At 43.4% G+C, this 25862-nt stretch overlaps 1 protein-coding gene across 3 annotated transcripts in view; it reads right to left on the bottom strand.

Annotated features, from left to right (window-relative positions):
• Positions 1–436: 436 nt before the first annotated feature.
• RAB4A (RAB4A, member RAS oncogene family) overlaps positions 437–25862 on the bottom strand; it is a 50427-nt gene continuing 25001 nt past the window's right edge. The window contains exons 3-8 of one of the 3 annotated variants that reach the window (XM_027962123.3): positions 24979–25093; positions 20182–20244; positions 18954–19108; positions 17575–17670; positions 14085–14218; positions 437–9673 (exon numbers count right to left, since the gene is read on the bottom strand). In XM_027962123.3, coding sequence (XP_027817924.1) covers positions 14103–14218; positions 17575–17670; positions 18954–19108; positions 20182–20244; positions 24979–25093 — 545 coding nt within the window. In that variant the 3' untranslated portion in view covers positions 437–9673; positions 14085–14102. 3 annotated transcript variants of the gene reach the window in all.

Raw genomic sequence — 25862 nt, 5'->3', positions numbered from 1 at the left:
GGCACTACACCTGGTCCCTCGCGGATGGTTCCCTCCCAACACTGCTGGCTGTGCCTTCAATGATGCTTTTCTATGAGCTAGACTTGTACCCACACCCAGTGAAGCACTCTGCTGGTGTGAGGTCACCCCATGAGAACAGCTCTGACAATGAGTGAGACACCATCCACTGGGACATCCCTGAGGACAGACAGCAGACTTGGCCTAAAGTTGAGGCCGATACATGGATCCCAAAATGTAACTGAATTGAGTAAAAGTCTGAAGCCACCCACCAGTGTTTAAAGCCAACATTACTCTCGGAAATTAGAAAAGGAAGGCCAGAGTAGAATAATTAGATAGTTACAAATCAAGTAAAAATAAGTGCGTAAAGACACTTTTCTTCTATTCTTGCTCAAGGACCAAGTTAGATAAGCAGAGAAGAGAAGCAGCACAGATGAGGGCCAGCTGGGGTCAGGACTTTATTGGCAGATGGCACGAGTGTTGCCACGGTAACCACACACAGTACACGTAGTGGGAATGGGTGTGAGGCAGAGGCACCCCCCAGGCCAGGAGGGCCACGGCCAGAGCACAGGCCCCCAGGCAGGGTCTCACCTTTACAGAGTAACATCTGACCCACAGCAACTCGGATACAGCTTTCACCACAAAACACAAGAATACTGTGACAAGCATTCTGAAAACCAGCTGGCATGCATTTTCAGTCATGCATTTTCAATTGATAATATTTTCAATGTGTTGAAGGCAAGGACAATAAAACAAGTTATCAAACTTGCAATTTTCTCTTTTTTAAAGTACGGCTTCACAGTGATGAAGTCAACTTGTTTCCCACCTCGAACGGTTTAGCACTAAAGGTATTTTAAACATGGAAAATACTTGTACCAGTTAGGGTGGGGAGGGATGTGGGAGAGGGGTTCAGGATGGGGGGCGACACATGTATACCTGATGTATCATGCTGATGTATGGCAAAAACCATCACAATATTGTAATTATCCTCCAATTAAAACAAATAAAATTAATTATATAAAAAAGAATGCTTTACAGTTCTTGAAATTCCAATAAACGTGTGTGTTTGAAATTGCCATCAATTTTGAAGGGGAAAAAAAAAGATTCCAGTCAACAGAAAACCCAGTGTTCTGTCTGATGGTGCTGCATGGTGGAAGCACAGGGCTTCCCCTGGACCTGCCGTCCACTTCCTGGGGGTGGTGGCCCCTGCCTCCACATCTCAGGCACCTGGGCTGTGAAGTGGGCCTACTTCTGTTCTGTGCCACTGCAAAGGGCTGTTTTGAAGGTTCAATCAGATGTTACATCTGAGAACACTTTTAAATTGTAAAAAAATGCTATGCCCCTTTAGGTCTCAGTTACAGACATTTCAAATGACAATATTAAAAATGAGTGTTAAACTAAAAATTCTCCATAATTTCTTGATAAACTGTGTGTGTGTGTGTGTGTGTGTGTGTGTGTGTGTGTGTTTTAAGGAAGAAAAGTGGGCACGAAATCCTGTACCTTGATCAGAGATACAGTGAACAACCAAAGCAGCGCTTGGGTACTGAATTTCACCAAGTGCAAAAATAGAGTTCTCACCGTTCAGGTAGCATGAACATTTGAAAAATCAGCTAAAAACAGGCATAAACCACCTAAATAGAAAAACAAATTTAAAAGCTTCAGGTGAAATCATTTCATCTTAAAATCAGAGTAGGGAAACTGTTATCTGCCACTCGTCTACTACTGCTTTGAAAAGGCAGCAGTTAGTTTCTATAGCCACAGCTTCTGCTTCAACACAAGGACTTGTCAACTGTAACAGAGTGTGTGTTTACAGAATTGAGCGATTTCACACGTTTCACCCCAACCATTTATTATGACGCATCCTGCAAGTCTTGGATAGCTGAGCAGGTCTAGGCCTGAAAGCAGACATTTATCGACAATCACATCCTCAGCTGCTCCTCACAACCTCATGTACTGGTCAGTGCAGACAGACAACACAGCATCCTGGACAACTGCTTGCCCACAGGCTGTACTGTCATGTAACAATAGGCCAACTAAGAGTGTACAGATAGCGTTTCCAAGAAATACTGATCCAAACAACAAAACCTGCAACAGTAAGGCTCTTCACCTAAAATGTAAAACAACTGGATAACTGCACTGAAGCCAACAGTCACAAATGAAGAGGCTGCTCTGGGAGTTATGGTTTTAGACAGTTTTGTTAAAAACGTGTCTTGGAGAAGAGTGTTTTGGACTGAAACTTGGATGTCCAAATGCCTACCCAGGTTTGGGAAGTTCTCAGTCTATCATTTATTTAAACAAGCTTCCTGCCCTTCCTCCCCCTCTTCTCCTGGGGCTCCACTGATGTGCAGACTGTTTCTTAATGGTGTCTCAGAAGTCCTGTAAGCTTTTCATTTCTCTTCATTCTTCCCCCACCCCCTTCTCTGGATAATTTCAAATGCTCTGTTTTCAAGCTCATTGATTCTTTCTTCTGCTTGATCTGGTCTGTTGTTGAAGCTCTGTATTAACTTCTTCAGTTCAGTCATTGTGCTCTTCAGCTCCAAAATTTGGTTCGTCTTTATATTTTTCTATTAAACTTCTCATTTTGTTCTTGCTTTCATGATTTTGTTAATTGTTTTATCTATGTTCTCCTGTAGCTCTCTGAGCATTTTTAGAACAATTATTTTGAATTCTTTGTTGGGCAACTCATGTATCTCCACTTCTTTAGGGAGGGTTGCTGGAAGTTTACCATGTTCCTTTGGTGGTCTCATGATTCCCCGATTCTGTGATCCCTTAAGTCTTGCATATAGGTGTGTATGCAGTTACCTCATCCGAACTTTATGAGCTGCCTTTGGTATAAGACTTTCACCTTCGGTTGGGGATGTGATGGAACACGCTGTGACCCAGGCCCAGTGGCACAGGGTGGCACATGCAGGTGTGTGTCTGGGTGGGAGGGACACTGTCATTGACTCAGGTCACTGAGGGTCACAGCATCCATTGTGTAGTTCCTGACAAGCACTGTCGGGGGTCTGCAGTGTCTGCAAGGGCTGGTGGGTTCCCCAGTGGCACCTCCAGGTTCAGCATCTAGGGATCAGGCCCGGAAGCAACAATGACCTGGAGCTTGAGGCATGCACACATCTGGCTGGGGAGGCCTGCTGATCAGGGCAGGAAGCAACAATGACCTGGAGCTTGAGGCACGCACACATCTGGCTGGGGAGGCCTGCTGATCAGGGCAGGAAGCATCGAGACCTGGAGCTTGAGGCACGCACACATCTGGCTGGGGAGGCCTGCTGATCAGGGCAGGAAGCATCGAGACCTGGAGCTTGAGGCACGCACACATCTGGCTGGGGAGGCCTGCTGATCAGGGCAGGAAGCATCGAGACCTGGAGCTTGAGGCACGCACACATCTGGCTGGGGAGGCCTGCTGATCAGGGCAGGAAGCATCGAGACCTGGAGCTTGAGGCAGGCACACATCTGGCTGGGGAGGCCTGCTGATCAGGGCAGGAAGCATCGAGACCTGGAGCTTGAGGCACGCACACATCTGGCTGGGGAGGCCTGCTGATCAGGGCAGGAAGCATCGAGACCTGGAGCTTGAGGCAGGCACACATCTGGCTGGGGAGGCCTGCTGATCAGGGCAGGAAGCATCGAGACCTGGAGCTTGAGGCAGGCACACATCTGGCTGGGGAGGCCTGCTGATCAGGGCAGGAAGCATCGAGACCTGGAGCTTGAGGCAGGCACACATCTGGCTGGGGAGGCCTGCTGATCAGGGCAGGAAGCATCGAGACCTGGAGCTTGAGGCAGGCACACATCTGGCTGGGGAGGCCCGCTGCAGGGGCATGTGTGATGGCAGGGGCTGGTTGTAGACACGCACAGAGTGGTGGGGAACGGAGCAGGTACCAAGGGTCTGGGCCAGGTGTGGGCCCATCAGACAGGTGGTGTGCTTTCCCAGAGCCGCAGTGTCTTCCCACAGGCATGTACACAGCAGTGGAAGCTGGCGATGGGGATCAGCCTGGGCGTGTGCAGGCACACAGCTGGAAGGGGCTGCCCACAAGTTTACACCTGGCAGTATGGGCCAGCCTCAGGGGCCTAGGCTGGCGTCTTGCACCTGCGGAGCTTCAGAGGTCCGGGTAGGTTGCCAGTCCAGATACTGGGCTCCAGTGGGGCCAGGGGAGGGCGGGGAGCAGGCAGCGTATGGTTGGGGATCGGAATTCCCATGGGGTGGTAACTGTCGAAAGCTGCAGGGGACTGTGGTTTTAACCACTAGGACCCATGGTTTTAACAGCTGCAGGGCTGACACTTGTTCTGTGTCTCAGCTTTGCCGGTCTCTGAGTGGGATAAACTCAACAGGTCCTTTGTTTGATGCCCCAAAAGGCTGGGGAAGCTGGTCACGCCCATGCCCTTTCCTGGGGCGGGCAACTCTCCCTAGTCTGGGAGGTTTCTCTTGGTGCTGAGCAGAGCCTGCCTAGGGGATGGGAGATTGCAGACACAATGAAGCTCTTTTTCCTCCCATCTCTGTGTGTTTATTCTCAGGTTTTTGTCCCACTGAGTTGCTCAGTTTTCTTAGGTAGACTCCTGAGCTCGCTCAGAGCTGTATATCTTTGCAGATAGCTAATTGTTGGTCTTTGGGCAGGTGGGTGGGCGGCTGGCGGCTGGGGCCTCCTACTTCACCATCTCGGTGATGTCAATTGAAAATGAGCTCTAGGAGTTATGAGGCTCCCTCCCAGAAAGGAAGGGACCAAGCAGGATCATATGGCCACTTTTTAGGGGACTTTGTAAAACAGGTACCTTGCAGTGGATAGGCTTGATGTCCATGTCCTTTAGAAGGACTTGGGAACAAACCCAACTCCGATCACGTGTTCTTTTCAAAAGCACTTCAGTCCCTTCTATGTGCCAGGCCCTGGGCACACAGAAGGCACCCTTTTCAAAGGACATCTCAGCCCAGCAGTGAAGACAAAGACAATACGTGGATCAATGTGACCAACAGCAAAAGAAAGGCCAGGACAGAAACATACTGAAGCAGCGTGTGTCTGCATGTGTCAGGGGTCAGGGCTGGGGACAGCTCCCAACTGCACCTGTCAGGACAAGGGGGCTTCAGCCTGAAAGGCCTGGACAAACAGTGGGGTGCAGCGTAGGTGAGGATAACAACACAGTCCATACAAAGGCACAGAGGTGAGGAGAAATCAGGGGCATTCAGACAAACACGAGTGTCCTCTAAGAGCACCATTTTCCCCAGGAAACAGGCACGGCATGAGGGCATATGACCAATGTTTATGACCACAGAAACCAACAGGATGACTTTTCTGATGCTGTAGACTTACCCAGAAATAATTACATCACAAAACTTCCTAATCAGCGTAAAATGATTTGAGGGCTCCCACCCAACATACATAAATCAGCAGTTTGACTCTCATACAGAGTTAGCTGGCCCACAAATATTTAATGAATCCAATTATTTCTATGGCATTTTGGAATGTGACATTTTCAGAAATTAAGCATTTTTTCTTAAAATTTTTCTTAAAATGCTAGTTTTCCTTTAAAATGAAATTTACACATGACATCAAGAAATTAGAGAAGGGAGCCGTCAGAGCACAGGCTATCTGCTTTTCATCCAGTTCCCACAGGTGAAGGACAACATCCATCCTTGAGTATGAAGGAGCAGGCTGGCATTCCTGCGGACTCAACCACATCATACTCGGTTAGTGTGAAGTTCCATAGATATGTACATCAAGTTCAGTGCATTCCCTCATGTGGACACACTGAGAAGAATTAATTCAGAGGGCCTTGCATTACTACCGTAGCAGGGGTGATACTGAATGTCTTCACAACCAGCATGACCAGGGCTCCCGCTTCTGAGGCTGCACCAGCTGTGAGTGGCAGGTTGGCTGCCCTGTGTCCCTCCTGCAGGCACATTGTCCTCTGGGCTCGGAGACAGAACTTCCAGTACAATTAGCCACATGCTGGGAAGTCACCTCTAGTGATACTGGATAAAGGATGTGTATCTTGCTTCTTCAATACATCCAGAAAACAACTTTATATAATTCCAAGAGAAAAACCATAACCATTCTTGGCTTGTAATAGTATCTCTTCTGAAGCTCCCAATGGTATGTTGACAATAACAAATTTTAAATATATATTCTTGTTGAGATGTATGCTGAACTATTTTTGGGTGAAATGACAGAGGCTTTGGATGTTTGCAGATACTACAGTGTAAACAAGTGGGGCAAAGGTAGATAGAGCAAGACTGGCATAATGAATAGACAGCTGTGGAAAACAGCTGATGTAGCGGTTCTATATGCTATTTTCTCCATACTTGTGTATGTTCAAAAACCCTCAAAATTTAATAAAAAAAAAAAAAAGGAAAACAACATAAATTCTATTTTAAAAGAAAGTAAAGACTCCCTGATCACATTATTTTCTGGCAGTTAGTTTCTAACATTAAGGGGAGATGGCCGACAACTTATTTCTTCTTACTGAATCTGGCAAGTTGAGTGCTCTCAAATAAGTCCCTCTAAAAATTTCTAAAAACAACTCCTTAAAGAAGTAAACATAATCAGGAAACAACCAAGCAACAACTGGGACAAACTTGGACTGTTTTCAATTGATTAATAAAATCACTTTATAACTAGTACAAAAAATTATTCAAAATTCACTGCTGTTTTAAAGACTAACTTTCCCCTCTGGAAAAAAAAGCAAAAAAATAGGACAAATGTGACAGAAAATAAAGCACCATCTACTGTGTCACAGTATGAAATGCGAATCATTTAGATGACTAATCTTAGCATTTTCTTCATTCTGAATAATATTGATCTGCTAGGAATCAATGTTCTTAAGATTTCAAGAACTCTTATTATTTTTCAATAAAACCATTACAGTATCCCAATTTGTAATGTTTTCATTTTCACTTAGATGCTAGACTGTGAAAAAATAAATTAAAATCTCAAGTCTAAATGGAGTGTAGAATCTTCTAGGAAAACTGAGAAAATGCTTTTCTAGAAATGTAAATTAAGGACATCCTGCAAACTTAACAAATTGTGGGAAATGTACACATTTAATAACATTCACTATTAGATATATTTGGTCTTTATTTCTGGTTCCTGACACAAAGCTCCTAAAAGACTAAGAATTTCCTGAGTTTTAGGGGTTCCTTTTGAGCAGAGTTTATGCTGATGAAATGACTTCAGGGTCACCCTAGAGAGGTTCAGGGTGCAGCTGGTTACAAGAAAGATCTAAGGAAGTTTTGGCTCCACCCCTGACCTCAGAGAAGGGGGTGCTAGAGATTAAGACCTAGTAAAAACTTAAACAAGACTTGAGAAGCCTCTTGTTTGGTGAACGGGAAAACAGCCATGAGCCAGGAGGGTGGGGCACCCCAAACTCCATGGGACAGAAGCCCTTGTGCTCGGGACCCTTCCAGGCCTGGCCCTATGTGCCTCCTCATCTGCTGTTCACATGTAGCTTTTGTAACAGACCAGTAATCTCATGGGCTTCCCCGGTGGGCTTAGCGGTAAAGAATCCGCCTGAAATGCAGAAGCCACGGGATTGATCTCTGGGTTGGGAAGATCCCCTGGAGGAGGGCATGGCAACCCATTCCAGTATTCTTGCCTGAAGAATCCCATGGACAGAGGAGCCTGGTGGGCTATAGTCCATAGGGTCGCAAAGAGTCAGACACGACTGAAGCGACTTAGCACACAGTATAATCTCATAAGGAAACTTTCAGTTCTATGAGCTGCTCTAGAAATTAATTAAACCCAAGGAGCGGGTCATAGGAACCTCAGGTTTAGGGCTGGCTGGTGGGAAGCACAAGTGACACCCTGGACCTGTGACTGGCGCTTAGAATGTGTCGGTTTGGGTGGTGGTGGGTGTTGACACAGGCTTTAGCTTGTGTGATCTGATGCCATTTCCAGGTAGACAATGTCAGAACAGAACCCATCTGGTGTCAGAAGAATCAGAGGATTGGCTGGCGGTAGAAAACACTCCAGGGACCATATACCACATCTTCTCTCCTCTTCATTTTTTCCTAAAGGCCTTTATTACGAACCACCATGGTTTGGTTCTCCAGCAAATTTTATTGGTCAAGAAATGTGGAATTATATGCAATACCTGGGGTTTAAATTAACAGGCTCACTTTTAAACCAACATTTACCTTATTTTTAAAAAATTTTGCTTTTGCATAAACTGATGTAGTCAAACAGACATGCTCCTACCCATGCAAAAAGCTGTTCAAAAATGAGCAGCTTGCAAACCCACTGTTAACAAGACACTGAATGAAACATTCTTCCAGTGAGGTCCAAGAAGCAGATCAGTCTGAGAATTTGCTTCATATTTTGACTTTTCAAAATCAAATATTCAAGATATAAAGAAGCAAAATTAAAATATCTAAAACAGTTACATCTTGATATTTTTATCCAAGTCGCTTCCAGAGTTTGTAGTGCTGCTGTGCTCTATTGATTAAAACAAAACAAAAGCAGTAGGCAGCATCTAACTTAAAAGTAATCAAATTTACCACTTTGAGCTAAAAGTCACAGTGGAAGAACACATGTAAGGTGAAGAATGCTATTTAAACCTTTCAGTTTTAAATAGTACTGTATTTTAGCTTTAAAGAAAAGTTCTATATTTTTGCATAAACATTTTAAAATATTAAAACAAGTCTTTGTAATACAATATACATTAACTCATGTCAATTAAAAAACATGTCAACTTGATATCTGTTGTAAGGCATTTAAGTATTTAGCAAAAGTGTACAGAAATTTCTTAGAGGTGTCCCTTTAATATTAACTTTAGTGGGTGTCCTTAAAATGAACGCAAAACAATAAAACACTAAAAAGAAGGCAGTGATGCTGTAATACTTAATCCCAGAAAAAGCACAGTAGCAAAAATGAGTTTTCTAACAGGAAGACCAGATGATCAGCAAACTGGGACCAGGAAAACAGCCCTGGTTCAGCTATTGCACTGACCAATGCTGAGAGCTGCATCTGTTGCCTAGGAAGTTTGGTGAAAGGTACCAGCATCCTTAGTGCCTGAAACACATCGGGTGCTTGGCTCTCCTTCCTGAACTGAGCTGATGAAGATGCTTTAAAATCAGAGTGCTAGACAGTTCATGAGAAAATTTCATTTACCACTTTATTTCAGTATGTGAGTAAATTCTGATCTAGTATTTCCAGTGTGGCTCACGTAACACCTTGTGGACTGTGATAAGTACTGCATCAGCCATCAATGCCAGAATCTCTGAATATCAGGTCACAAACATAACCAACCGTGCAATATAACCGACATAATGATCAAAGCACACCTCACAATGAACAGATTTTAGTTCAGACGATTAAAAAAAATGAAGTATTAGACTGCATTTAGTGCAGTGGTCTATCATACCATATGTCAGATACCATGCTGTGGAGATGCACTGGACAAGCATACGTACAGTACCCAGCCAGGATCCAAACCAGGGTGAAAGGGCGGATATGGGACAGAACACTTTTACATACGTGTATACATTTAACGGTCTTGTCCATTGAACTGGATTTATTATACAGTTTGCTGTGCCACATCTACTAGCTTGCATAATATACCAAATTATTATTATTATTATTATTTTTTCTGCACAAAGATCTACTTCCATATAAAGTAGAAAAAGACGGTGGTTAAAAAAAAAAACCTTCTTCTTCAAGCTTCAATAATTGTGTCCCAAATACCACTGTATGAATACCTAAAAAATATTAAGAATGATTTAGAAATATGCATAATTACAAATGTCCAAACATAGCTTAAAGTCACAAAGGGAACCAGTGAACGCTTCCAACTTTTATTTAAGCTTACTTATGCCTATTAGATAATGTTGACTACACATAAAAAAGAGGAGGCTTTAGAAAGTTAAAATCTCAACTTGCAAATTTTATAAACCAGCCTTAGCTAGAGGCACATTTGATTAGACTTCAACTAACCCAAGAAAGACTCATCACTGACATGAAGGCAGGAGAGTCTGTAACCCAATCATTCCCATCAACTTTCCTTTCTTTCTGAGCAAGAGCATAAAGATTTCCTACAAATTATTTCAAGCAGAATATCTAATTTTTTTTTAATTGGGAAGGTTGACGCTAGCATTTTGTTCCATATTTTCCCCATTTGTTCTATGTCCTTTTTCCTTCTTTTTCTGTCTTCTTTCAGATTATTTAGATTAATTATGTGTTTATTCCATTTTAATTCCCATGTTGATTTAAATTTGCCAAAACCCTTTGTTGTGTTGTTTCAGTGGTGGCTTTAGGTTTTTTTCTTAAGATTTAATTTTTTTTTAGTGCAGTTTTAGGTTCCCAGTAAAACTGAGGAGGAAACAGCTATACCCAGTTCCCAAACACCCCCGACCCTCACACATATACAGCCTCCTCCATTACCAACATCCCGCCCGCTGGCACCTTGTTAGACGGGATGAACCCACGCTGACACATAATAATCACCCCAAACCCACAGTTAAACCGCAGTTCACGCTCATAGGTTCTATGGGTTTGGTCAAATATACGCAGACATATATTCCTCCCTCTCATCCCCAGTCTTTTCACTGTCTCCATAGTTTTGCCTTTTTCAGAGTGCCACAATCAGGTAGCATGTAGCCTGGAGGCTTCTTTTACTTAGTTACCTGCGTTGAAGGTTCTTCTTTCATTTAGTTATATGCATTGAACTTATATGCTAAGTCTTTTCATGGCTTGATAGCTCATTCCTTTTCAGTGCTGAATGATATTCCATGGTCTGGATGGGCCATAGTTAACCCCTTTGCCTTCTGAAGTACATCCTGTTTGTTTGCAAGTTTTGGCAATTATGAACAATGCTGCTATAAACATCCATGTGCGGGTATTTGTGTGGACATGAATTTTCAACTACTTTGTGTAAATACCAAGCAGTGAGACTGCTGGATTATATAGTAAGAGTATGTTTAGTTTTGGACTGTGAATAAGGCTGAGCGCCGAAGAATAGATGCTGTTGAACTGTGGTGTTGGAGAAGACTCTTGAGAGTCCCTTGGACTGCAAGGAGATCCAACTAGTCCATTCTGAAGGAGATCAGCCCTGGGATTTCTTTGGAAGGAATGATGCTAAAGCTGAAACTCCAGTACTTTGGCCACCTCATGCGAAGAGTTGACTCATTGGAAAAGACTCTGATGCTGGGAGGGATTGGGGGAAGGAGAAGAGGGCAACAGAGGATGAGATGGCTGGATGGCATCACTGACTCGATGGACGTGAGTCTGAGTGAACCCTGGGAGTTGGTGATGGACATGGAGGCCTGGTGTGCTGCGATTCATGGGGTCGCAAAGAGTCGGACATGACTGAGCGACTGAACTGAACTGATGCTTAGGTTTATAAGAAAATGTCAAACTGTCTTCCAAAGAAGCTGCACCATTTTGTACTCTTACCAGGAATGAACAAGAATTTCTATTGCTCTACATCCTCACCAGCATTTGCTGCTGTCACTGACTTAGATTTTGGCCATTCTAATAGGCTTTAGTGACAGCTCATTTATGAAGTATTTTTTCCTGTACTTACTGCCATCTGGATACCTTCCTTGGCAAGGTATCTGTTAAGGTCTTTGGTCCATTTTTAAATTAGGTATGTTTTCTTTCTTATTGTTGAGTTTTAAGAATTCTTTGTATATTTACAGTAACAGTTATCAGATATGTCTTTTGTAAACATTTTCTCCTGGTGTGTAGCTTGTCTACTAATTCTGTTGACACTGTCTTTTGTAGAGCAGAAGTTTTTCCTGTTCATGAAGTTCAGCTTACCAATTATTTCTTTCATGGATTGTATCTTTAGTGTTGTATCTAAAAAATCATCAAAATACTCAAGGACATCTACATTTTCTCTCATTTTATGTTCTATGAGTTTTATGATTTTTCATTTTACTTTAGATCTATGACTCATTTGGAGCTAGTTTTTGTAAAGGGTATAAGGTCTGATGTCCAGATTCATTTTTTGCATAACGGTGGCCAATTGTCTCAGGACCATTTGTTGAAAAGACTATTTCTGCTTCACCGTGTTGTCTTTGCTCCTTTGTCAAACATCAGTGTACGGGTCTATTTCCGGGCTCTCTGTTCTGTCCCACTGCTCTCTTATTTCACCAATACCATACTGTCCTGACTACAAGAGCTGTACAGCGCTTTGAAGTTGGGTAGTGGCAGTCCTTCAGTTTGGTTCTTCTCTCTCAGTACTGTGTTGGCTATTAGGGGTCTTTTGTCTCTCTCCACATGAACTTTAGAGTCAGTTTGGTTTTCCTCATATAGGTGTTGTTAAGAGTTCTGCCTGGGTATTTCCTTTTTGGGGACACTGATGTACATGGTATTGTGTTTTTCAGTTCAGGCTGCACATGTTCATTGCTGGCATACAGAAAACGGATAGACTCTTGCCTATTAACCTCGTGTCTTGCAACTGTGCTATTAATGTGTAATCACTTATGTGGGAGTTTGTGGATTCTTTGGGATTTTCTACATAATCATGTCATCTGCCATCAATGTTAGTTAGTTTCTTCCTTCCCAATCTGTGTACCTTTGATTTCCTTTTCTTACTGCATCAGCTAGGACTTCTGGTTTGATGTTGAAAAGGAGTGCTGAGAGGGCACAGTCTTGCCTTGTACCTGATATTCATAGGAAAGCTTCACCTTTCTCACCATTGGGTCTAATTTTAGCAGTAGGTTTTGGTAGACTTTACTAAGTTGAGGTGATTCCCCTCTATTCCTAGTTTACTGAGAGTTCTCATTGCAAAGCAATATTGGAACTTGTCAACTGATTTTTCTACATCTCTTGATGAAATCATGTGATTTTTGTTCCCTGTTGATGCGATGATTACATTAATTGATTTTGGAATGTTGAACCAGTCTTGTATATCTGGGATAAATCCCACTTGGAAGTATGTAATTCTTTTTATACCGTGCTGGATTCCATCTACTATTTTGTTGAGAATTTCTGTATCTATGTTTATAGGAGATACTTAGTTTGTAGTTTTCTTTTCTTTTAATGTCTGTCTGGCTTTGGGATTAAGATAATACTGGCCTCATAGAACGCCTTAGGAGGTGTTCTGTCTGCTTTTGTTCTGTAAACAAGACTGCAGAGACCTGGTATAATCTCTTCTTTAAATGTCTGGAAGAATTCACCAGTGGAGCCACCTGGGTCTGGTACGTTCTGTTTTGGAAGGTTACTAGTTATTGGTTCAAGTTCTTTAAAATAGATATAGGCTTATTCACATTATCTGTTTCTTCTTGTTTGAGTTTTGGCAAATTCTATCTTTGACAGAATTGGTTTATTTCATCTACGTTATCAAATTTGTGGGCACAGAGTTGTTCATAGTCTTCCTTTATTATCCTTTAAATGTCCATAGAATCTGCAGTGATGTCCCTGCTTTCATTTCTGATATTAGTAGTTTATATTGGGTTTTTTTTGGCCTGGCTAGAGTCATTGACTTTACTGTATTTTTTCAAGGAACCAACTTTGCTTTCACTAATTTTTTTTCTATTGATTTCCTGATCTAATTTTTATTATTTCTTTTCTTCTTTCTACTTTGGATTTCATTGTTCTTCTTTTTCTAGCTTTTTATGGAGGAGACATATGATTATATTTAGATCTTTCTTCTTTTCTAATATATGCCTGCAATGCTATAAATTTTACTTTAAGTACTATTTATGTTGAATCTCCCCCAAATTTTGATAAGTTGTATTTTTTTCATTTAGTTCAAAATACTATTAAATTTCTCTTGAGACTTCTTCTTTGACCCACTTATTATTTAGAAGTATGCTGTTTAATACTCACATTTCTGGATTTCCCAGTTATCTTCCAACTATAGATTTCTAGTTTTATTCCACTGTGCTCTGAGAGAGGACACAGAATGACTTCTGTTCTTTTAAATGTCTTCAAGTGTGTTTTATGGCCTAGATGTGGTCTGTTTTGATGAGTGTTCCATGTGAGCGTGAGAAGAACGTGTAGCCCACTGCTGAGAATAAACTTCTAGTTACGCAATCTCCTCTCCTTTCCATAATGCAGCTTCAAAAAGCAACGACAGCCTCCTCGGTTAATCCCGTGTGGGGCTCTGGGTGGGAAACAGGACAGGTCTGAGGGCGACAGGACTGCTGCCATGTGGGCACCTACCTGCGCGCCCGAACTGCCTCAGCAGCCGCACTCCTGCGCGCTCGGGGCCTGTGCACGGCGCGGGGACCGCAGCTGTCTCAAGGCCGCATCTCCGTACTGGATACCTGAGCCCATTCTTTCTGGGTCCAGCTCACCTGAGGATCAAGTAAGTCTTTAGAAAAAGTTTTTATGTTTCTGTGATCCCCAAAATATATTAAGTGAAAAATGCAAAGTGCAGAACACTGTATATATAAAACATTATTTTGAATAAAGAGGAAAAATACACACATATTTGATTGCATGGGCATAAAAATATCTTTGGATGGGTACATAAAAAACTGGTAATAGTGGCTGACTTCAAGAAAGAGCTCTAGATGCAGGGGATAGGAGATGGGGGAAATAGAGGGTGAATTTCACTGTATCCTCTACTTGAATCTGGAATTATGTGAATATATTACGTATACAAAAAGCATTGAAATGAAACCACAAAGATAACCATTCTTCACTATGAGACTGGTAAAGACCCAAACATGATAATATATCCTGTGGACATGGCTTTAGTGAAATAAAACACCTTCATTCATACTAGTGGGAGGATAAACTGCCTCAAGCCTGAAAGGAGGAATCTGACAGCCTCTACATAAATTCCAAATGCCTCTGTTCTTTGACCCAGCAACTCCATTTCTGAGAGTTCATCTTATATATACACTCACACACATGTGAAATGATATGCAAAAGGCCATTCACGGCAACATTGTTTGTAACATCCGGCAACAACTCAAATGTCCAAAGCAGACTGGTTAGATAGATTATGGCAATACACAAAACGGGGTATTACGCAGACACACTACGCTTGTACATATACACTAGCACAATGTGCATGGCGAAGTCTCTGAGGCTGATTTGCAGTGACTGGAAGGTACAGTAATGCAGAATGCGTAATATGCTAACCGTTCTGTATAAAGTGGTAGAGAAAATAAAGGGTTTTGGCCCATATGAACATACTGCCTATTTAGAAGACTACAGTGAAAAAGTACTGCTGAAGAATTCTGACACATCCGTGTATGTTTTTCACTTGATGTAATTACGATTTTGATGATTTTAGGAGAAAAAGATCTTGACAGCTTTATGTGTGTTAACTTATATGCACTGTCTTCATGGGTACCAAAGGGGGAAGGCGATCTAAATAAGTTGAGCCTGATTGTACTCCACACAACGCCAATTTTAATGTTACCTACTTATGCTATAGACTCTTTAAAAAAAAAAAATAACAGTACTGTACCAAGTTGAGTAACTATTTTGTTGCTGTTTTCAGACCAAAAGCCCACCGAGGAGTGGAGCACCCCTCTTTCTGCTGAGACCAGAGGTCTGTCTGGGCCCCAATACTCTCCCGCCGCCTTCCCTGCCCCACCCTCTCTGGCAGTTCCCCTCTCGCCTCTCCTTTACCTTCCTCTCTCTTCTCCCTCAGCATTTACAGGTGCTAAGACTTCTTCCATTCCTGAAACCTCTCATGTTAAATTAACCCTCTGCCTCCTCCTCCAGGGAGACACCCAGGCTCTGCTTCCTCATCTCCTCTGTGCTCAGTTGCTCCATTCCTCCCTGCATCATTCTGCTGGTAAAGATGACTAGTGACTTCCTCTTGCCCACCCCACCGGATACTTTCCAGCTCTAGATGAAAAGTAGATTCATTTGATAATGAACAGCCTTTTGGCTGGATGTGGCAGAAGTTACACTCGTGTTCCTGGGTGTCTTCCTGAATCTCCGGCCTTCCCCGCCTCCTCTCCTCCTTCGGTCTGCAAGGCTTTGCTCTGGGCCACTGCTCTTCCCACTCTTCACTGCTCTCTGGGGGGTCACATTCCTTCCCCTGGGGCACCTGCTCCTATAGACCGACGGCTCCCAAGGGAGCACCACCAGCTGGGTTCTTCCCACAGGTTCCTGGATGGTGCCCTGTGCCTGTTCCAGTGATGCCACCCAGGGAACATTTCAAAACACAGCCACCCTGCTTCCCGTGAACTGGCTTCTCCTCTGGTTCTGCCATCTCATCACTGAGCTACGCAGCTGTGACATGGAGTTACCTGTGGCTCCTCCTCTCTTGATCCCTGCTCTTCCAATACCCCACCAAGCCGAAAGGCCCTGCCCTGCTATTTGGCATCTGAGTCAGGATGCCACTGCCAACATGTTTCTTAGAGTCATCTATGTCTCTTCATCTCTGCTCCTCATCCTTGTTACAGCTTTAATCAGGCATCTTTTCTTGAATTACTCAAACATGCCTCGGTTGGTATCCTGGCCATCAGTCCTGGGCTCCCTTTGGTCCGTCTCTGATGTGACCGCCTACACACACGACGTGTCTCCAGCCACAACCTGACCATATCACTCTCTGCCCCCCACCCTCGAATGGCTTCTCAGCCCTACAGCAGTGGTCCTCTATCTTGGACGAACATGAGAATCACACGGGACAGCTTTTTAAAATGATGATGCTGAGGCCTTAACTCAGCATCTCCAGAGGTGGGGCCTAGAATTCAAATTTGTGCATATCCCAGGCGACTCTTGCGTCCAGCCAAGGTGGGGACTCAGTCACCCAGGGAGCGAAGTTCGAGCCTGGGTGAAGACCACTGGCCTGGCTGCTGCCTCTCCTCAGCCTTCTCTCCCGCCATTCCCCACTGCGGTCTTTCTCTTCTAGTGACTGCAACCTTCCCCCCAGTCTCCACTCATGCTGCCCCTCTGATGGCCTACCCTCCTCCCCACCCCCACGCCTGGTTCCTCCTCACACTTTGAAAGCCTGAGCTCAGTCACCGTCTCTTCCTAGAAGCTCTTCCTGATATCACCTCCTAAACAAGCAGGCTCTCCTTTGTGTGGCCCCAAGATCTGGCGCACTTCTCAGTTACTGTATTGACCACACTGTGTTATAATTATCTTTTGACTGTTTCCCATGAAAGACAGTTTCTTGAGGGCGAGGGCTGGGATTAATTTATTTTTGTATCCCCGCACTTGACAAAGAATAGGCATTCAGTTAAATGAATCAATTAAAAATGTAATGCCACATGTGATTTTGGTGATATTTGAATAAAAATTAACTCTAATAAATGACAACTATATGTTATTTTGTCAGCTGCCTATAGTAGAGTTGTTTTAAATTTATTTTTACTGAAGCAACAAGTAGAACAATAATGAGACAGGTCACTACTGTGACATGCTCAGTTAGCTTCAGAAACAAATTCTCCATGATGCCCGATCTGTAACCAGCAGCATTAAGCGAGGTGCCCATAACTCATTTCCCCTCACACAGTTGCTTCTCTGCCACCACACAGCTGAAAAAGTCCCTGTGAAGGAGGCCTGGGCTTCCACCTGCAGTGTAGACAAGACCTCCAAACCCCTAAGAGGTCACTGCAGGTCGGCAGGTAGAGAGAGGAAACTCCATGACCAAATCACTCCTGGAAATACTGAAAAGTGACGCTACTGAGCTAGAGAGGAAAATGTGCTAAAGGAAAGTTTATTAATGGGAAGTTCTTACCTGATTCAATTTTGTTAAGGATTTTTCTTGCACACTGTACAAAGGCCTCTTCTACATTCTCCCCTGTGAGTGCGCTTGTTTCCAGAAACATCAGCTCTAAAATCAACATCAAACAAAACATGAAGCCATATTTAGAAGATAATCACAATTATTCAACTCATAACCACCTGCTTAATGTATTATTCTCTTAGAATAGCAGACAAAATAGAATTCTGTCCTTATAACCAGGTATTTCTGCAAATAGAAAATCAATAAATGTCCATACATACATATTTTTTAAGTCTTAAAACAATTCCAACTTTTTCTGAAAAGTAACTGGCAGTGTGTGCTAGCACTCACATGTGCCGAAGAAGAAACTAAGCGAGCAGGACGCTGGCGGAAAGCAGTCTGGCCGAGGCGCCCAGCTGCTGGCATAGGGCTCAGCAGCAACTTCTTCCCACAGGCTTCAGGTCGCCAGACACAGCCTGCAAGTGCCGGCGCCGGGGGCCACGTGGCGTGTGGTCCCTGACAGTGGGAGGTCTTATACGAACGAGCCCTCTGCTCTCCACTGGGTGGTCACTCACCCAGGCGAAGGCCTCTCTCCTTGCTTTTGTGAGCAAACCACAACCTCTCCAGACACTTGTTTCCTTATTAGTCAAAATGAGGTGCATGTAAATGATAGAGAAATTCCTTCTGGGCATTAACATTCTAAGCTTACATATTTCTAAACAGCTTCTTTATAAACTCATAATGGCTTATGTTTTTATTGCATGCTTATTTTCTTAGCAGAAAACCTGTTTGTGGGAGTGTAAGTTGGCAGTTCTAGAGTCCCATTGAAAGTTGCTATTAGCGTATTTTATTTCCTGACTGGTTCTAAAAATTAAAGTTATTTTAAAATGTCTGAATTCTCGTCATTTTGCTGTCTATAGGGAATCGTTCATTTTATGTGTCATCCTTATGTATTCTACATAAAAATTCAGCAAGTTTCAAAGGCTAAATCTTTAGCCAAATGACTTAAATTTAATGTAAGCAAAATAAAGCCAGTAAGTCCAGTATCTCATCTACTGCTTCACTTTCTATTTAGATCTAATATTTCACCAACTTAGCTTCAAATTACATTTTAAAAATGATAACATCATCTGATTAGGGCCTTTAAAAATTGTTATAATTCTCACTTCAAACCAAGAGCTGTGATATTAAAGATGCCAAACTGGAACACCATCACAGAGTGCAAAGAGATCAGCTTCTATCATCACAGCAGCCTCTGCAGGCACAATGCAACAGGGTGAAAATATGCTAGATGTCCAAATGTCTAATGGCAACAATAGGAGGTTCCACACTCCGTAAATACAGCTTCATCTTAGACCTCCAGTAGCTGTGACAGGTGAAAGGCCACTTGCCATTTTCCTGAGCAAATCGGGAGGCCTCCAGGAAAGTGACTTCCCGATCGGTGTCCAAGTCCTTCTTGTTCCCGCAGAGGATGATGACAATGTTCTGGCTCGCGAGCATTCGGGCATCTGTTAACCAATTAGTAAGCGCATTGTAGGTTTCTCGGCTGCGTAATATAAGATTGTGAGAACAGTACATGTATTTTATAAAGCTAGCAACTCTTTCCAGTCACTCACACCACCTCTATACACGCAGGGCAGTGCCCACGACCTTCAAAGCACTCAGAGGACCTGGGCGCCCCAAGAGCACACCACATGCCAAGGGTGTGTTCCACCTTGTTTCCAGGGAGATGCCACAGCGAGTCAGACAGCTTGCCACCGGCTGTTTCCCCAAGCAGGGTGCGGTTATTTACTCGGGTCTTGGTTTACACAACACGCGAGCAAAACCTAAGGCTAACTGCTGTCACTCGACGAATCCGTGCAACATGACGGTCCTTTGTTTCACAGGAATTTATCACATTGATTCTCTGCGACACACTCTTATCATCTCCCATTTACACGAGAAACCTAAGGCCCAGAGAGACTGGTTTAAGTTGCCCAAAGTCACACACATGGAGCCAGGACTTGACCAGGTCTGTCTGCCTCCAGGACTGTGTTCAGCTCTTATCTATCTAAGGGCAAAATCCTCGTATATTCTAAGGACCGACCAAGGAACTGAATTTTTCATTGAATTTAACTGTGACACCAAGGTGACAGCTACATGCAGGACAGTGCACTCAGATCCTTAAGATGGGCCAAGAGCTTTATAGGAACCAATTTAACCACCCAACAGCCTCACGAGTATTATGTGGTCACCATGACTCAGTGGAACAGACAAGGAAACTAAAGTCCAGAGGGCTCACACTGCTTTGGGACAGGAACCAGGATTTGAACCCAGGCCACTGCAGCATAGAGCCCGTGCTTGATGGAGGACAATTACTAACAATTTACCACGTGCAAAACTTCAAGCTGTGAATCTTAAGGAAACATGACGACACAGGAGATGCTTTATCTATCTGAAACTTGGGAACAGGTTTCACATGGTGAAGAGGTGAAAGGGGCTGCTCTGAAAACCTGCAAGACCCTCAGGGAAAGGGCGGAGGGTCTTGCTGAGTCCCACCTCTGCTGTCCGCTGCCACACCAGCGGCCTGTGGGGAGGAGCGGGCCCCAGGGAGCATGGGCTGAGTAGGGGTGTTATTACCTGGTGATGTCGTAGACAAGCAGTGCCCCCGCTGCGCCTCTGTAGTAGCTTCTTGTCACAGACCTGGAAGAGTTACAGGCTTTTACTTTCAAGGGAGCAGAGCCCTTGCTCACGAGCAGCAGCCTCCCATGCAAAACACCCGTTTTTGGCCTTGACAACTGCAATACAGTGCCAGATACCTCTCTAAAGAGAAATGATACAAAGACATTTGAAAGCAGACACGAAGGGCTGTTCTGTCCAAAACAGGATCACAGTAGTGATAAGGAGGTGGGGCCATGAGGCTGGGGACGAGTGTGCCCCTCATGGAGTGGGGGGGCCCCGCAGAACTGAGGGACCTTTGAGAACATGTAGGGGAAAGACAGGAAGGCGGCAGCAGGGCTACAGTGCATGAGGCCCTCGGTGGCTCCTCTGCTTGCGTGGGGTCGCCTTCCAGGGCACGGGCTATCACACGCCCTGCCCCAGGCCCGGAGGTGCAGCTCATGCTCCCTCCCTCCTGGGGGCACACCAGTCTGAACTGAGCGCCCACCCAGGTACAACACGTCCATTCTCACAACCTCCAGAGTTTTCCTTCAGTAAACACTTCCCTGAATCATGACTTTCCCTGTTCATTAGATTTTCCCAGGGGCAGAATAAAATGTGCTCGGCACCTCCTGTCTTGAACAAGCATGGTGCAGGCAGCAGGAGGCTCCTGCTACTGTTCCAAAGGGGATTCTTTTGCACCCAGACTTCTCAGTAGCTGCTCCACCAGTGCCTCTTCCTCCTCCTCCTCCATGACACAGCCCATCTGGACCACGCAGCTCCACGGACAGATGACCCAGTGCCAGCTGCCCTCCCCCTCTGCCTCGACCCCCTGCCTCCTCCCTCTGCTCTACAGCCCACTCCGTGTTGCATCACTGGAGACACTCTGATTTCACTCTCATACTTAATGGAGAGTATGGCTGAGTGTACAATTTTAGGTTGGAAAAAAATTTTCATGTTGAGTTTTGAAGTCACGGTTGTAATTATCTTCCAGCTTTTAACTGCTGCTGCTGAAAAGCCCAGTGCAATGGTCGTAGTGCTCCTTGAGATGTGCCTGCTTTTCCCTCTTAGAATCTCTGGCATCTCCAGCCCACCCCTGGCGTTCTGAGATTTCCCATGGCAGACCCTGGCCTCATCTGTGTTTGGTGTAATGTGGAATTTTATAGACTCATTTCCTTTAGGGGAAAATCCTCAACTGTTGCTTCCATTGTCTCCTCTCCTCCTCTGCCTTCAGGAAGGCATCACTGGTCAGGCCTTGGCCTTCCTGGACTGACTCTGGATGATTCTCTATGTTGTCTCTTCTCTTTCTCACCTCAAGTTTATTGTTTAACTTTCTGGAAGAGTATTACTCTATTTAATACATTATTTTAATTTCTCTTTTGAAATTTAAATTTTGTTTTTATTTCCTTGATGCAACCTTTACTCTTACTTGTGAGGATATAGTAGTTTTTAGTTTTTGTCTATTCCCTGAGAGTTCTTACTTATTTTGGGCTCTTTCTTTTATTTTAGAAGCTTTCTTCACATACATGTCTGGCTATCCACAGATCATTTATATTGATCATTTATATTCAAGAGCAAGGAATACCAAAGTGTAAAAGATGCTTTTTATGTGTGGGGTTGGGGGGCTCCACTGTGAGATGGCTGGACAGAGATCGGGCTATTTCATTGGGGAAACCAAAATGTTAGCACCTTTAAGCCTTTTCCTTGTGGCTGTTTTTCTGTGGAGAAGAATCACTTCCTCTGCCTGAGACATACACGCCTGGCTGTCAGTGACTAAGGAGGATGTGGGGGAGAGACAAGGGTCAGCAGTTTTCAATTAACTTTCATCTCTCCAGTCCTTGCCTCACTTACCCCTGCCCTCTAATGGGTCCCTACTTTTACTTTTTCCAGGAATCTCCGCACAGTCCTCCTTAGTGTCTGCACCAACTTACATTCCCACCAGCAGCGCAGGAGGGTTCCTTCCTTCCCACACCTTCTTCAGCACTTACTGTTTGTAGATTTTTTGTGATGGCCATTCTGACGAGTGTGAGGTGACAGCTCACTGTAGTTTTGATTTGCATTTCTCTAATCATTAGCAATGCTGAACATTTTTTCATGTGCCTACTGGTCATCTGTCTGTCTTCTCTGGAGAAATGCCTATTTAGGTTTTCTCCCCATTTTTTGGATCAGGGTTTTTAAAATATTGAACCGTATGAGTTTGTGTATTTTGGAATTTAGTAATCCCTTGTCAGTCGTATCATCTGCAAGTATTTTCTCCCAGTCTGTAGGTTGTCTTTTTGCTTTGTTTATGGTTCACTTTGCTGTGCAAAAGCTTTTAAGTTTAATTAGGTCCCATTTTTAAAATTTTTGCTTTTATTTCCATTATTTTAGGAAATGGATCCAAAAAAATATTGCTGTGACTTATGCCAGAGACTGTTCTACCTCTGTTTTCCTGTAGAAGTTTTATAGTATCTGGTCTCACATTTAGGTCTTTAATCCATTTTGAGTTTATTTTTGTGTACAGTGTTAGAGAATGTTCTAATTTCATTCTTTCACATGTAGCTGTCCCCTTTTCTCAGTACCACTTACTGACGAGACTGTCTTTTCTCTGTTGTATATTCTTGCCATCTTTGTGGAAGATTAATTGTGTGGATTTATTCCGAGGTTCTCTGTTCTGCTCCATTGATCCATATGTCTGCTTTGGTGCAATACCCTGCTGCTTTGATTACTGTAGCTTTGTATTCTTGCCTGAAGTCTAGTTGTGATACTTTTTGAAGCAAACAATTATTAAGCATTTAAAATACTCTACCTGACTCTAAGTGAAATGCTTGCGCTGGGATTGAGTTTAACTGAATTTTGAAATTGTGAATATCTTTTGTTTGACTTTGTGTATTGACTCAAAAAACACAACCAGAATATTAATCTACTTTCCTGCTTTAGCAGTTATTGTTTGTTGTTTAATGTTTAAGTTGTGTCTGATTCTTTTGTGACTCCATGGATTGTAGCCTGCCAGGCTCCTTTGTCTATGGGATTTTTCCAGGCAAGAATACTGGAGTGGGTTGCCATTTCCTTCTCCAGGGGATCTTCCCTACCCAGGGATCGAACCAACACCTCTTGCAGGTGGACTGTTTACCACTGAGCCCACTTCAGTAGTTATGGAATATCAAACATGGAACTTATCTGCGGTGATCTGGCAGTTATTATTCCAAATGTTGATTATGACTTGAGTGTAACGAAAGTGCTAAGGAGAGAATATTTTGTGGACTGTTTTCAGTTCAGTTCAGTCGCTCAGTCATGTCCGACTCTTTGTAAACCTGTGAATCGCAGCATGCTAGGGCCTCCCTGTCCATCACCAATTCCAGGAGTTTACCCAAATTCATGTGCATTGAGTCAGTGATGCCATTCAGCCATCTCATCCTCTGTCGTCCCCTTCTCCTCCTGCCCCCAATCCCTCCCCAGCATCAGGGTCTTTTCCAATGAGTCAACTCTTCGCATGAGGTGGCCAAAGTACTGGAGTTTCAGCTTTGGCATCAGTCCTTCCAATGATCACCCAGGACTGATCTCCTTTAGGATGGACTGGTTGGATCTCCTTGCAGTCCAAGAGACTCTCAAGAGTCTTCTCCAACACCACAGTTCAAAAGCATCAATTCTTTGGCACTCAGCTTTCTTCACAGTCCAACTCTCACATCCATACATGACCACAGGAAAACCATAGCCTTGACTAGATGGACCTTTGTTGGCAAGGTAATGTCTCTGCTTTTCAATATGCTATCTAGGTTGGTCATAACTTTCCTTCCAAGGAGTAAGCATCTTTTAATTTCATGGCTGGAATCACCATCTACAGTGATTTGGGAGCCCCCCAAAATAAAGTCTGACACTGTTTCCACTGTTTCCCCATCTATTTCCCATGAAGTGATGGGACCGGATGCCATGATCGATCTTTGTTTTCTGAATGTTGAGCTTTAAGCCAACTTTTTCACTCTCCTCTTTCACTTTCATCAGGAGGCTTTTTAGCTCCTCTTCACTTTCTGCCATAAGGGTGGTGTCATCTGCATATCTGAGGTTATTGATATTTCTCCCAGCAATCTTGATTCCAGCTTGTGCTTCTTCCAGCCCAGCGTTTCTCATGATATACTCTGCATATAAGTTAAATAAGCAGGGTGACAACATACAGCCTTGACGCACTCCTTTTCCTATTTGGAACCAGTCTGTTGTTCCATGTCCAGTTCTAACTGTTGCTTCCTGACCTGCATATAGGTTTCTCAAGAGGCAGGTCAGGTGGTCTGGTATTCTGATTATTTAATGTAAAGCAAAACCAACCCCCAAAGAGATTTTAAAAAATTCTTAATGTGCAATGCTATACCCTCCTAATGTGCCACTAGGTCTCAAAGAATAAATTATCCTCAAAATTAGAAAATGTTCATTTGGAAGTGATTCCCTAACCCCTAGGGCACATAGCAGGAGATAATTGGTGGGCCAGCCAGTGAAGTTTCATCTGCCACTCCCCATCACTTCCCATTGCTCACATCACCACCTAAACCATACCCCCTCCTCGTCTGTGGAAACATTGTCTTCTGTGAAACTGGTCCCTGGTGCCAGAAAGGTTAGGGACACTGTTCTAACATATTCTTCCATAAACCAATGCTGAATGGAGAAAAATGGAGTTTTAGCTTGTCTTAAAGCTTTCACAGGTGAAGTTTCTAAAACCTGAGGTGGGGAGGAAGGGATCATATACATTAAGAGACCATAATTGATTATTTCAAACCAAATTTTCAAATATTAAGTTAGAGAAAAAGCTACCTGAATCGTTCTTGGCCTGCTGTGTCCCATATCTGTAACTTTACATATTTACCACCAACATTTATTATCTTTGAACCAAATTCCACTCCTATTGTATGATTTGAGTCATCTTTGACTGCAAAGAAAAGGAAATTTAGTTTTAGGACATTAAGGTAACAAGCTTATAAATTTAAACACGTAACATTCAAATCAAGAGTTAAGTCAATAGAATATGTAATTTACTTATGCCATTCATTTCTCCAAAAGTAAAATGATAAAAAGCACTCAATGCTTTAAACAGAATACATATAGTTTCTGTTCTCAAAGAGCCAATCAAGTTTTTTCTCAAAACTCCTAAACAAGCCATATATTTTAAAGCCAATGCTTGGTGACCCTGCCACATGAGGCCATATCTACCCGACCACTATTAAGGTTCTCAAGAAGGGTAACTGCACAAAATACTGGGCACCACCTTGAGAGGCTTACTGCCCAGTGACAGACTGCAACTCGGCCAACGATGGTTTCAGCTATTTGGACAAAGATTCTAAACAAAAAAAAGTAAAGGGAAGGAAAAGCACTGTAGCCCAAGAAGGAAACTTGATGGATACCAAAGATTAAAGGAAAAAGAGGAAAAGATAGACTGAAAAAACACAAATAAACCCCCCTCCCCCCACCAAACCAAGACCTGGATGCAATTATTACAGCTGTTGAGTTCTCATGAACTTCAGCATTGTGTGTGGCAATCATTTGGAATGAATCTGTTGGCAAAATCAATACTGTCTGAATGGGCAGGGATGCAGGCAAAATATGTAGTTTGCCAAACTCAACTGGAATAAGGTGTCTATAAAAGAAAATATCTGTGATGATAAAAAAAAGGGATAAAATAAACATCCTGGCTACACAGT

Source organism: Ovis aries, chromosome 25 (genome assembly GCF_016772045.2).
Source record: "Ovis aries strain OAR_USU_Benz2616 breed Rambouillet chromosome 25, ARS-UI_Ramb_v3.0, whole genome shotgun sequence".
NCBI classification, from domain to species: Eukaryota; Metazoa; Chordata; class Mammalia; order Artiodactyla; family Bovidae; genus Ovis; species Ovis aries.
The sequence above is the reverse complement of the archived record's forward strand: the minus strand, read 5'-3'. Positions and strand labels throughout refer to the sequence as shown.